At 45.0% G+C, this 13961-nt stretch overlaps 2 protein-coding genes across 4 annotated transcripts in view; one reads left to right on the top strand and one right to left on the bottom strand.

The window, feature by feature from the left end:
* ttv (exostosin glycosyltransferase 1 ttv) overlaps positions 1 to 13961 on the top strand; it is a 60826-nt gene that overhangs the window by 31709 nt on the left and 15156 nt on the right. For both annotated transcript variants that reach the window (XR_001773185.3, XM_017238652.3), the window contains exons 3-5: positions 135 to 209; positions 381 to 507; positions 1928 to 2047. Coding sequence is in view for 1 of the 2 variants with exons in the window: in XM_017238652.3 (XP_017094141.2) it covers positions 135 to 209; positions 381 to 507; positions 1928 to 2047 (322 nt within the window). In the remaining variant the exon portion in view is untranslated. The remainder of the gene's footprint in view (positions 1 to 134; positions 210 to 380; positions 508 to 1927; positions 2048 to 13961) is intronic.
* On the bottom strand, positions 7678 to 12079 carry LamC (Lamin C). 2 transcript variants are annotated; one of them, XM_017238653.3, is made up of 4 exons: positions 11495 to 12079; positions 9027 to 9621; positions 8155 to 8966; positions 7678 to 8086 (listed from the first exon to the last, which is right to left on the bottom strand). In XM_017238653.3, exons 1-4 carry the CDS (start codon positions 11893 to 11895, stop codon positions 7966 to 7968), a joined length of 1929 nt encoding a protein of 642 aa, XP_017094142.1. In that variant the 5' UTR covers positions 11896 to 12079; the 3' UTR covers positions 7678 to 7965. The 2 variants fall into 2 exon arrangements, with proteins under 2 accessions (XP_017094142.1, XP_017094143.1); XM_017238654.3 differs by having other exon boundaries at positions 8238 to 8966; positions 11495 to 12076.

The following is a 13961-nucleotide window of genomic DNA, read 5'->3' as shown; positions in this document are numbered from 1 at the left end:
CGCATTTTCGTCGCCTCGTGGCATTGTTCGATTAATTGCTTCACAATCCCATTATGCAATGCCATGGCCCTCCACTAATTTACATGCTCGCCCCGTCTCTTTCTCACCTGCTCTATCCATCTCTTTCGTTGCAGGTACGACTACGAGACTTTACTGCAAAATTCCACTTTCTGTTTGGTTCCGCGTGGACGTCGTTTGGGTTCCTTTAGGTAAGCAAAAAATCAAAAAAAAAAAGAATAATAAACCTTTGCAAAAAGAGTAATAAAAGTGGTAAAAAAAAAAGAGAAAACATAAAAAACAATTTTCATTTTACATTTCACAATTCCATTTTTTCATGGCGTTTTTTTTCGGGTCGTCCTTTTTATTTTCTTTCATTTCAGATTCCTCGAAGCCCTGCAGGCTGGATGCATACCTGTGCTATTGTCCAACGCTTGGGTGTTGCCGTTTGAATCGAAAATCGATTGGAAGCAGGCCGCCATTTGGGCCGATGAGCGCCTCCTGCTGCAGGTGAGCCGATCCGGATTCCATAGCTATATATATTTATTGATATCTACGAATGGTTATATAGTTGGGGGACTATACATACACAATGGGGGATATGAAATATTGAATGCCCATCGCATTGCCTGGCACACTCCCTCTCCACTATTTAGTGGCAGTTTGGTGTGCCACTTTCGGAGTCAGTCGTTTGGCCAAAGCGATTTCATTTGTGCCCCCTGTCTAAAAAGAGGAAACTTTTCATTGTTTATGGCCATGGAGCTCTGATGGCAAAGACACACTCTCTGACGCTGCATGCCACTTTACAGTGTCGCAAATATTTGTTGCACTTTTTATGGCCGAGCCCCACTTGCCATTGATGAATATTTTGCCAGGATTTACGGAGATTTGTGCACCTGTAGCCGGTGCCCAGATGTATGGCCAGTAAGTCAGGTCCTTGGCCAAGTGAATTCGAGCGGAAAATGTATTTTTGTTTTCGCTTCAAGAAAATGGAATATATTATGTAAATGTATTTGCGGACAAATAAGCTCGTTTTTTTTGCAGGGCACTTGAGTAAATACTCATACCAGATTCTTTTGCCTTCCTTGCATCTGTTTAATTTTTAGTAAAAGGAATAATATTAAAGCTTTGAGAGTCCTGCGTCCTTAGCTCTAAGCTTACCTTTGTTGGCGGCCAGGATTTGCCAATCACATCCACGTGAGTGGCTGCCCAAAACTAAAACGAAAAGGACATTCCTTTCAGATGACCAGGACTTGCATTGAAAGAAATATAGTCAGAATACCTTAGATACTTTAGTCCTTTTTGGTTAATAGATTTTCTCAGTGTCCTTAGTGCCACTGTCGCACTTCATTCGCGACAAAGTCTTGGCGCATTGTTTGCCAATTGCCCTGCCATCGTTCCTCCTTTTTTTTCTCCCACTGCTCTGCTGCCCGGCTGCCCTGCTGCTCCTTTTTCCTTCATGTCCTTGGACTTTTTCGTCCTGTCCCTGCACTTCCTGTGCCCGGTCCTCATTCCCCCGTCCATTGGCATGTTTGCCTTTGTAGTTTATTGGCAGGAAATGCAATTAATTAAGTTAACTTGAGCAGGAAACTTGAGCACGGACTCCAAACTCGAGACGACTCGAGCTCGACTGGCTGGGCAAACTCTTTAAACTGTTTGAATTTAGTGCCCCACCTACTGAGGCGCCACTGCCACCGTCACCGCCACCGCAATTTCCTCTCCCCTTACTGCAGCTAGTTGCCCTGCAATTATGATGGATGGCACCCGTGGGTGGCTAAAATCCTTTAACCAATTAAGTTGCGCATGGTAAATTAATGCATTGTGGCTCAGGTGCCCGGATGAGCTGCATCTATTAAGCTGGGATTACGTATAAGGGCAGGGTCTTTCTCATACTATACTATACTATCTTATTTCTGTTCTGCGCTTCCAGGTACCAGATACAGTGCGCTCGATATCGGTGGAACGAATCTTTGCTCTACGCCAGCAGACTCAGGTCCTGTGGGAACGCTACTTTGGCTCCATTGAGAAAATCGTCTTCACAACATTCGAGGTGAGTCCCTACCTAACTCTCTGGAGAAACATTTGCATATGTACACTCTGCCACCTATTTGTGGTTGATAAGTGGGGTGGCGCACAACTTTTGTGGCCTGATGATGGCTCAGAGGAGGGAGTAGCTGGTGCTGGGGCTCCTAGTGAGAAATAGCGACTTGAAGTTACTGCTCCAAGTTGTTGCGGCTTTTGTTGGTTCACTCAATCGACAAGAAACAAGTAACGTAAATGTTCTTTGCTCTACTTAGCATGGAGGATTGCCGGGAACTTGCAACTTGCTGCCGCCGTGTCCTAGAGTACTCTACACTGCGTGCAGTAATTAAGCGAACCGAACTTTGTTCTGACGATGTGTGTGTGTTTCTGTTGGGGTCTGGCCTTTGGCAACTCAAGATTCTTTGTATTTTTATGTATTTATTTCAAGGATCTTTCGGGGGGAAGAAAATTGTAATAAAATGTAAACTGGAATTATTTTCTAAATATCCTTCTTTTGCCAAAAATAGGTTCATAAATCTTATTGCCCTTTCGGCATACTTTCGGAGGGAAGTGTATTTTGGCCATTGATTTGTCGGGCAAACTACAGTCTAAGCCGTCCAAATGTATCTGCTAGATACTTTTGCTCCTTAAGTAGCAAACTTCTACTCCGGCTATTGAATTTGAATTTGGATTTGTCTGTTTTTTGGGGGGTGGCAACTGTAGTTTCAGTGGGGGTGGTGGCCTCTTCCAGTAGGACTGATGGCTGTGGGAGTGTATAAATAAAACACACACTGCACGCACAACCGGGAAAACAACACACAAGCCAGCAACAAAGTTATCTGCACACAAATGGCAAGCAAAAATTCGCGACTCCCGCCGGAGAGGCTGAGAATTGCTGTTTGCCAAGGGGGAGGTGTGGGTGGCAGAGGGTGGAGACTGGAGGAGACGCGAAAAGCAAACTAAACCGCCGCCACTGGAGACCACTTTTCAACACTCAAATTGACACACAGACAGGGACGGACGAGCATGTAGAGATGTAGCTACATGCACGCCAAGAGGATGCACGGCCATTCAATTTTGCGTAATCATCAGGGGGGAGTGGGCGGTGGGGCGGTAGAGTAACAGAGCGAGGGGGCGGCGGTGGAGGGTCTGGAAAGCTGAAGCTGTCAACTGAAACCAGAGACTCCCAGCTCGCATCTCAGTTCGCGTTTGTGGCGAATCTTTCGAATATTGAAACACTGGAAGAAATTGGGGACCTAAGTTTATAGCTTTAAAGGTATCTAAAAAATAAATATATCTTTCACTGAAAGAAATAGTCCATTCAAATGGGGGTATTTCGGGGAGATACATTCCTACATGTTTCGATTTAAAAGTATCTTAAAAATACATGTCCAGCAACTTGCTTTTATTTCCAATAAGCCCTTTAGTATAATGACTTGAATCCAATATTTTTTTTTCTCTGCACACCCACTTTAAGACCAACATAGTCATGTTAACCCATGACGACCGACAACATGGCCATGTCGTCGTCGTGCCTGTCCCAGTGCCCTCTGCTGCTCTTGTGCTCGTTTACAAAAACCGCAGTCCAATGGAGCGGCAAGGGAAATGCGAAGCCGAGAATGGCGCAGATTGCGGCTCCCATACCACCATTCTGGCTCCTAGCTCCCCTGAAGAGTCCCTCCTTCCCGGCTAGTAATAATCAATTTGCAGCTCCTCCAACCCGAAATGTGTGTAACCAAATTAAACACAAATATTTTTCCTTTACCTTGCGACCGAATGCTGAGCCAATTAACCACTTGGCCCACACACACCCGGCCAGAATACGGTCAACAAAGGACATGCATACATGGTTTAGTTTGATTTATGGCCGAGGAGGCGAAAGGCTCTTGTTCTCCCAGGCCTCCCGTTTTGGCCAACTAATTTGCACAGCTCAATAATTATTGTTATTGGCCGACGTGCCGAGCATATGCTGTTTCCTTTAGAAAGCAAGCTGTAATTGGATTTTGATCGACCAGAAAGTAAGTTTATTATCACAATTTATAAAACTATAACAGACTTTAATTTCAATTTAATAAAGAAGGGTTGTCAGTTAAAAAAAAAAGTCCCTGGAGAGCAATTACTGTTGCACAGATTTCATCTAGAATATATGGTAATTTTTCCACTATCGCCTCTAATTTCCACGGGAAAACCTTAAAGCCTGCCATTGAGGTGTACCTGCAACACCAGGAATTCTTCCTTTTGGCCTGCATTTTTGCGGCGCACATTTGATTTATGGGTCGCGATTAAAAAGATGAATTGTGGCATTTTCGACAGAGGGAGAAAAAGAGAGAGAAATATACTGAGTGGGTGTGGGTGGTAGGAGGTCCATCAGAGACATTCGGGCACGCCCACATGCTGAGGTGTGGCACGTGCATCACGTAATGGTTGTGCGCGCAATCCTTTCTGGCTTATTTGACCCACATTTTGCATATGGCCAAGAATGCAGTAGCTTCACAAGGGTCAACATCATGTCTATCCCCGCCTCTTAACCCATTCCCTCCCCCTGTTACTTTGCGGCTTTAATATGCGAAAAAGTTCCTGAGCTGTGGAGCTGTGGAGCCAGGGAGCTGTGCATTTTTATGGCCAAATACTTGATGTGTGTATGCATGTATGGCCAACAAAACGCATTCACCAACAGCAGCGAAAACAATTCCAGAATATTTATTAAGAGATAGTACAAATTCCAGGCTCTGCTCCTGGTGCTACAGAATTTCCTTTATAATTTGTTTTTATTAAAAAAAAAAACTAAACAAAAACAAGAAGGGAAAACCACACAAGCCGTAGCCCCCTCTGTAGGCCACTCACGTCTCACTGTTGCAGAGTGGAAAGTTCCTAATAATCCTTTAGTCTGGGACACGTATGAATATGAATGGATGAGGAGGAGGAGGTGGATGGTGCTGGAGGGGACAAAGGCTTCCTTCGAGCCTTTGGGGAATCCTTTTCCTTTCGCTTACACTTAAGACCCGTTCATGCAGCAAATTGATTTAGGCATAAACAAGCCCGGAACGCTTTTAACCAGAGGGTTAGAGACCGAGGCTACCAAAAAGTGGCAAATAATTTCTGCTGCCTCGCCTGGTCTGGTCGGGTTTTTGGAAATTTCATCTTTCTGGGCGTTGAACCGCATGTGACCATCAGCCGGTGTCAGTTTTTTTTACTTTTCAGAGCTGAGAAGGAGCCTCTACAAGAACTCTGGTCCATTAAAGTCAACAAACTAACAGCCAGGCCAGAACAACAACAATAACAGCTGACGGGTTACGGGTTTTGGGTTTTTCGGGGGTTACAGCTTTGAGTTTTTGGGTTTGAGTTTGGGTTTGGGGCTTGGGGCTTGAGTTAAAGTTTGAGTTTGGGTTCAGGTCAGCCTTTGTTTGTCCCCATCGCCTGATGTTGCCTTGCTTTGAAAGCAAACAGCAAAGGTGAAAGGGTTGGGATGGCTGGGAAGGAAAAACAAATTAAGCAGTTATTTGGGTTGTTAGAGCCACCTCCCCCTCGCAGAGACACACACGCATCCTCCCAACCTGAGTCCTGAGTGACAATAGCCTTTTAGATTGTCGAGTGTGCAGCATAATTCCTGGCTTTTAAATATGCCATTAAACGCAAATTAGATAATTAAGCTACTTTGTCCTATTCATAACGAAGAGCTAGGGTCTTCATTTTGATGAAGACATATGGAATGCTATTCATATTTCATTTTGAAGCCTTTTACAACTAGATTTCCATATCAAAGAGATTAAAGAAATTCGTAAAAGCCTTCACCACGAATCATCAAATATGCCAAGAAGAAGCTGGCTTCCTTCGGCAATTTCTCATTCAATTGCCAGAACCCTTTGCAACTCGAGCAATTACTTTAATTAATAAATCAAAAATTGAACCCGAAAGCAAAACCACAACTAAACTTTTGCCTTGCCACTTGCCTGTGAGAATCTGGCCTATAGTGCGTGTGTGGGGCTGATCCCAAGATTTGCATAATTTTATTGTGTGTGTTGAACTTTCGACTAGCCGACCATCCGCTGGCGGTCCAATCTGAGTGGGCCAGAAAGGCAGGGCCGCAGTATCCCCACAAAAAAGGTCACTCCAAGTCCACTTACCGAACTTACTTCTGGCCCACCGGGTTGGCCCAAAATCTTGGCCTAAGCCCCAAAAGCCCCTCCTAATGCCTATTGTGAGTGTGTGTGACTGGAGCGAATGGATGTGACCGATAAGCGTGTGGCATGCACTTAAGTTGCACAGGGCGGAAAAGCGAAAAGCGGAAGCTGGCTAAAGTTCGAAAGTGGTCACAAAACAACAAAATAGAGGAATAGACCCCAACACAGCTGCAGAGAGGTTCTGCATATGAAGCTACACAGTGATACGAAAAGGAGACAATAGCTTTCTGAGAAATAATTAAAGAATGTACTAGATTTAAGGCAAGTTCAGCTTCAAATGGCATATTTAATTGCAAGAAGTAATCATTTTATCTTTTCTTGAAAAAGGTTTTAAATATCCGTTAGGCTTCTTGGTATTTATGGTATTTTTTGTGGCTTGTGGCTTTCTGTGGCTTTGGATTTCATGCAACAGAATATGTTGCATACTCACAGGCAGCTGTCGAAAAAAGTTAGCAACTCACCTGTCGCCTGTCTTTCTTTTGTCTCGCCAAGATTTGAATTTCAAAGTACTAGCCTCCACCCACGCCTGAGAAATCATCAGTATCTTGGTAGCATCTAGGCGGGCAAAAGTGAAAGAAGAACAACAACTTATTACTTTGAATAATCCTATTATGCGAATGCAAACTTTTCGCCAGGAACACTACTTTGAAGTCAACTGTCTGGCCGCACCCAGCACCCAGCTCCTAGTACTTTCTCTCGGATTCATTCCATTGAATCGTGCACTCACTCAAGCGCCACTAACTCGCCTTAGTGGCCGCTCAAGCACTGCAAGAAATATCCCAGCTATCCTATCATAGTAGATAACTTAGTTAGACACTCCTTTCAGATAAAGGACACATTCAGGTGGAGTAGGACAGTGGAATAAGTAGGTTAAATAGGTTTTTATTTTTTGGCCCAAAAGTGCCAACAAGGTTACTAATATTTTACTGAAAAACATCCTCTGGCCTATTAGAAACTCCACCTTCGACCTCTTGCAGCAGTGATGCAACCTAATTTATTTTCAAGTTGCAAACTTTGAAAACTTTTTCGTTGACCTCGTTCGGTTTTACCCCATAGTTTTGCTCGCAGCTCACTGGTTAGCCAGCCCCGGCCCCTCCGGTTGTCTTGTTGTAGTTAATTTCTCCCACTTACCTGTCCATTATGGCCAGGTCCTGGACTCAGGCCGAGAGCATCTGAGCTCTGGAGATAGTAGAAAATGCCGCGACAGCAACTCAAAAGTTTTCTTGGCGCAAATCCTTTGGCCTAAGCTGATTTGGCTTCCTCGGAAAGGAACTTGTTCTTTAATTGATTTTCCATTATCAGGTTCTGTACTTGAATACATATCTTTGTTTTTTTTATTATATATTTTTACCGAAATGCATTTTATCTTCTCATGAGGACAATCATAAATTACAGAAAGTGTAAGGCGACAAAAATCTTACTTAGCATAGGATACACATAGAGCCAAAAAATAAACAAAAATAGTTGCGTCATTAGATCACTTAAGGCACTTAAACATTTAAACATTAAGAGTTGAACCAAAGTAGTTGTTGTACATTATTCACTTGATATTGATATGACGTTACATCAGATATATAGGTATACATCAGATCAGATCCTTGGGTGATTTCTGTGAATGTGGGGCAATATAGCAGTTTAGCAGTTGCTCTCGGAGTCTGTGAATCTCTGCGGTGAGTTGTGAGTTTGAAGATGTGGCTTCTCCAATCCGATTCGAATTAAGTTCTGGCTGCTGCCCCCGCTTAGAAGAGCAGGGAGAAGAGACTCCTTACGCCAGTGGAGCCAGCTCCGGAACCGAGGGTAAAGCCCGTGCTGGGCGTGCCGCTGCTCCGGTGACGCGAGACGTGGCTGGAAACGTTAGCACGGACACGGTCGTAGCTGGCAACATCCTGCAAGCAAAAAGGACAAAAGTTAGTATCAAAATCCCAAGGGCGAGACAGTGTAGGGTTTCGCGTACTGGTCGAGCACGAACTCGAGGTGTCTGCAGTGGCGGCAGATGTCACAAGTGCCGCACGTGTTGTATATCGACAAGACTCTCACCTCTTTGTCGGCGTTGGCCAGGACGGAGCGCATCGAGTTGGCCACCGGCCACTTCTTCTTCATCACCAGGTTGTTTGGGGGGTCGTGAGCAGTGCCGGCATCCACTGACCAAATGGTCACACTAGCTCCGCCCAGGACCTTGGATCCGCGCGAAAACTTGAAGGCCAGCTCCTCGTCGCCGGCGATGCGGGTCAGCTGCCAGCCGGTCAGGTTGATCTCCTCGGTGCCCTTGTTGTGCAGCTTGATGAAGCGTCCCTCGACGTCCGCCTCGATGATCTCCAGGTCGCCCTTGGCCGCCGCGTTAACCGAGTACTCGGACAGTGTGCGATCCTCGCTCTCGTCGATCACAGTGCGACGGCGCTTCACGGCGCTGGAGCCCGAGATGCCGGGGGTGGCCGAGCGACGTCCGCTGGGGGTAACCCTTCCGGATCGGGAGCTGCTGCTGGCGCTTAAGTGGGCGCTGTTGCCGTTGCTGGAGATGCCCGAGTCGGTGCCGGGGCGTCCGGGGGATTCGATGTTGAGGCGACGCTCCTCGCCGCACAGCAGCTTGTCGTAGGCGGCGATCTCCAGGTCCAGGGACACCTTGATGTCCATCAGATCCTGGTACTCCTGCAACTGCTGGGCCATCTCGTCGCGCATGCGCTGCAGCTCGGCCTCCAGGGAGGCAATGTACTGGTTGTGGCGCTGTCGCTCCGTGTCCAGCAGGTTCTCCAGCTCTCGGATGCGAGTCTGTAAGGGGGGAATCATAAATTAGTAAAAGGATAAGGGTTCATCTGACCAACCACTCACATTCAATCCAGCATTGGTGTTCTCCAGGTCCTGCAGCTTGGCGTTCAGGCTGTCGATCTTAGTGCGCATGAGACGAACCTCCTCGGTGGCATGAGCGGATCCCTGGGCAGCCCGGGCGGCAGCAGCCTTGAGGTTCTGGATCTCGTTGTCGTACAGCAGCTCGATCTCCTCACGATTGGCGCGCATCTGGGCCTCGTACTGGTCGCGCAGCTCCTGGAGGGATTGCTGCAGCTTGGCCTCGTACTGGCGCGACAGGCGGCCGTCGATCTCGCTGATCTCGATCTGGCGACGGGAGCGGGTCTCGGTGAGCTCCTGGGTATGGACCTGATCCTTGAAGGCCAGCTCCTCGCGCAGGCTCTGGTTCTGGTTCTCCAGATCGACACGGGCCAGTGTCTCGGCCTCCAGCTGCTTGCGCAGATCGTCCAGCTGGCGACGCAGCCGCTCGTTCTCAATGGCCAGATCCTTGGCCTGATCCTCGAACTTCTTGCGGTCCACCAGGGCCTGGTTGTATTTGTTGTTGACCTCATTGTAGCGAGATTCATAGAGGCGGGCATTGTTCTCGGCCACGGTTGCCTCCTTGGTCTTTTTGTCGAGTCTGGATAAGGGGAAGATATAGTTTAGATCTCGAGTCTCGGTATAGTGTAATGTTTTTGAAACCCAACCATGTGCTATACAAATGACGTCATTTGTTGCCTCTACTGACTCACATTTTCTCTCGAAAGCTACAGCCAGCTCTCCTGCCTCTCTACCTCGAAGCTCTCCCATGTATTATTCATTTTATTTATTTAAATTCGTATCACTCGCTTGGAAACTCGTTCAACGTCCCCCCAATAGGAGACTCAAATATTAAAGCATTTTAAGATTTTTGTGTTTGCCTTGGGAGGCGAGGCGTCACATGCCATTAGCATAAAGTAGCCCGGCTATTTCTGACCAACCCCTTCCCTCTGCCCGCCTGATTTATGGCCACCTATCGGTTCAAAGCGTTTTTTATTCTATTTCCAATTCTATTTGGCCGAAAACAAACTTGTTTAAAAAAAAATATCTATAGAACATTCCGCACATATTCCCCAGAATACTTGTGACATCTGTCGCTTATGGAGCTCCTCGCGTGGTCGGCACGTTTTATGATTTAAATATAGACTGTAATATAGCCATGAATTATAAAAATGGGATAATTCGTATTATGTGCTATGACTTTGAATTGCTTTGAAGAAATTTTAATAGCGGATGCTTTATCCCGCCTTATAGGGCAGAACTTTGTTGTAAACATCAGGAAAAGTTTCGTAAAAATAGGAAATAGAATCAAGGTTGTTTGGTTTGTGTTCTAGTTTTTCCATTTTCCTAGTTTCCCCCTTGTGCGTGTTGAAGTTCCATTTCTTTTCCCCCCAATTTCCTTCTCTGACCCAATTTTTCTTTTGTCAAAATAGAGCAATTTTAGAAAATGACGATATCCTAATGAAATTTTTTAACAAAAAATTGGGTCTAGCTGCAATAATTTGGTTTGAAATTCCTCACAAAGACCCCGGGGTGTTGCAATCTTATCGCCTATACCGCCCATAGGGTTCGTATCCGATTTCCTTAGTTACAAATGGCTTATTACGTTTTGGAACCATTTCGGGCCCACCTTAAAAAAAAACCTGAAAATTCAAGTTTATCCAGCATTTAGCCAAACTCTATCTGAACTTCATTATCATCCGGGGCTATTATGATTTAAAAAAAAAAAGCTTTAGATCCATAAATACCTTTTATAAACATGCCCCTGATAACGAAAGCACCACTGAGCGGAAATAGCTGAAGGGGAAAACTAAACATTTGTTGACATCATACCGAAAAAATAAAGAAACTGGTTGAGGATTAGACTATGGTGTTTGGAAACTGCGTGCTGCGTTTGCTCTATGACATCATAGTCTTGTAACCTTCATTGAGATTTACGGCTTCTGGTTGGCTTTGGTTGTTTCTGTTTTTATTTTCGTTGCTCATTAAACGCGAACCTCAAAATTTGCATAAATTGTACAGCCGAGAGACTTCTGAAAGTGTTAATGTAAAAAATAAACAAAATTCGACCGATAGAGAGAGGGAGACGCCATGTGCGTGGCTTTCGAAGTGTGCTTTTTGGCATGACATCATCGCACTCACAGTCTATCTCTCTCTGCACCTTAAGAAATGGAACTCTATATCATCTGTTTTTATCAGATATAAGGCTATTAAAAGACTACTCTCTAGTTATCACTCTGGGTTCCTGTTTACTGATGAATGATACATATTTTGTGAAACTTTCACCTTTCTTCTCCAAGAGATTCTCAAGATAGCTTAGTGGTTCAGACTATTAACTTTTATGTGATAAACTCTCCCTAGTTTCCTTTCAAAACCGTTTCCCTACCCTTAATTTCTTCCTGTGTATGAATGACATCACTGGCTGATAATACTCTGTTGTGTTACCATTCCACCCGTTCCCTGGCGAGCTTTACCTCTGCTTCAAGTCGTCGTTCTCCTCCCACCAACGCTTGCTATCGATCTCCAGCTTGGCCTTCTCCTTGGCCGTCTCGTCCAGCAGCTTGCGGGCGGCGGCCAGCTCCTTCTCGTAGACGGCCTTCAGGTTGGAGGTCTCGCGGTTGACCGTATCCTGGGCCAAGTGCAGCTCCTGGGTGAGGCGACTATTCTCGTTCTCCAGGTTGCGCATGCGATCGATGTAGCAGGCGAGACGATCGTTCAGATGCTGCAGCTCCTCCTTCTCCTGCAGGCGGGTGGTGCGCGTGGGCGAGGTGGGGCTGGTGGCTCCCCCCCGCGACGAGGTGGACGCTCCACCCACCGGCGTGGAGTTGGAGGCGCGCGAGACGCGTGTGTTCAATGTGACGCGGCGAGCTGACATGTTTGTTTTTTTTTTTTATTTTTATTTGCGAGGTTCAAGTACAATGACGCTTTCTTAAGTACCTAATACTCCTATCGCTATGAATATATATATATTCCCGACGTATGTGCTAGCTGATATATTTTTTGTACGTCCGCTTGGCTTGACTGCTGAAAATTGACTGAAACTTTGCCTCGAGAAGCCGAACGAACTGAACGGCCATCATCGACAAAATTAGTCGACGTAGCTGCCAGGCGGTGGTGGCTGCCAGGCGGTGGAGCGGCGGTGGAGCAGCGGTGGGGCCTCCCATAAAAAATAACACGAATGTGTTTCTGCCGCTGCTCTCTCTATTTTGTTTCGCTTCTCTCACACCTTTTGGCTTTATTATTATTGTTGTTTCGCCTTCTTACCATTCGTATTTCGTATTATAACTATGTACAGCTGTTTGTGTGGCGTTTGGAGCCGCAAATAGAAATCACCTCAAAAAACACAAAATTAATTCCCAGTTTGCCGGCTGGCCTTAAAGAACTCTTTCTCCAAAGTTCGACAAAGAAGCTAATTTAAGAAATAATAATATTTAATCTATAAAAAGGGATTACAGAGTGTAAACACAAAGCTTACTAGGAAATGGGGTTTCTCAACTGTATCTTCAAGTGAAATTCCTAAAATGCATTCCAATGGGCAACTTCCTCAAGGTTAATGAACGAAAGGAATGCTTTAAGATACTTTAGGGATAGGTCTAGGTCTCTTGAGTGAAAAATGCGTGAAAAATTGCGTGAAACTTTTCCAACCAAATATTTTATCACTTTGGCCGACGTTTTCATTATGATTTGTTAGACTTTGGCTCTCCGCATGAATTAATGGCCCTTAATAGTGATTGCGACACATGAACATCGACCACAATGGACACCCACATCATCAATTCCATTCCATTTGGCCCACAGCCGGTCTATGGTCTATGGTCTATGGTCTCTCGTCTATGTACTGTGTGTGTCACTCGAGTTTATCGATCAGCAGCGGGTCAATTATGGCCCAAATTATGAAATACGGCCAAGAGTGGGTGGGCCGGAGTGGGCAGGCTGGGTGGCTTGGCGGCTTGGCGGTGCGGTGCAATGTCGACTTGTCATAAGCGGAATATTTATTGACATTGACTTCGGGAGCGTTTTAGGAAAACCAACAGTCATAATAATAAATAACCAGTTGAAAACGAGTCGAGGAGGTTGATAGGGGCTCGAAGAGAGAGAAAGCTACGGTGGAGAAAAAAGATAGCATATAGACAGCCAGAAAGAGAGGGCAGACCTTTCTATTTTGCTTTTATTTTCAAATGTAAATAGCCGGCAAACAATTTTTTTATTCTGCCCCAGAGACTAGCCACAAGAGAGAGAGCTTTGAATTCTCTCATACACTTATTTCTTTCTCTTTTTTATTCTCTATTTTTTTTTTGTTTTTTATTATTTTATTTGTTGTATTCCCCAAGTGAAAATATGTGAACTTATCATGCAATGTGCACGCCTGTGACGTCATCACTATAGTCACTCAGAGTGCCAAGCAGTGACCTCCAAAGGCATTCGCTTCTCAGTGACGTCATCAAATTATTTTTAATCATGCCGTCGTCTATATGGATTCTCTTTTTGCTTTTTTTATTTTTGTTTCTTGTTGACTTCTCTTCTGCCATCTTTCCAAATTATAATTATACTTTACCAGTTTGGGTTGTGAACCGTGCGCGTTAGCTAATTAAGCCTAATTAACGTGCCCAATTGTTTGGACAAAGCTGGCATTTAAGCCTAAACCGATGTTAAATTGCTATTTCCCTTCTATGTATGTTTGTCTTCCTGCCATTGAGACTTTTATTTTTGAAATCATACTTCCATTGGAATGTTGAGACTTCTGGCCCGACTGGCTTGTCAATTTGTCACTTGATGAATGGCCCGGGATTAAGGTTATAAATTGATAAGAATTACTGCAATGCCCTGTGGGAAATCAGCATTATTAGAGGGGGAATTACGTGCATAATTGAAGTTTGTTTACAGAAACCCCTATTGAACCATTGTTATTTAAATATTACAGCTTGAGGCATTTCCAATTTA

The sequence above is a fragment of the Drosophila bipectinata genome, chromosome 2R (genome assembly GCF_030179905.1).
Source record: "Drosophila bipectinata strain 14024-0381.07 chromosome 2R, DbipHiC1v2, whole genome shotgun sequence".
Taxonomy (NCBI): domain Eukaryota; kingdom Metazoa; phylum Arthropoda; class Insecta; order Diptera; family Drosophilidae; genus Drosophila; species Drosophila bipectinata.
The sequence above is the reverse complement of the archived record's forward strand: the minus strand, read 5'-3'. Positions and strand labels throughout refer to the sequence as shown.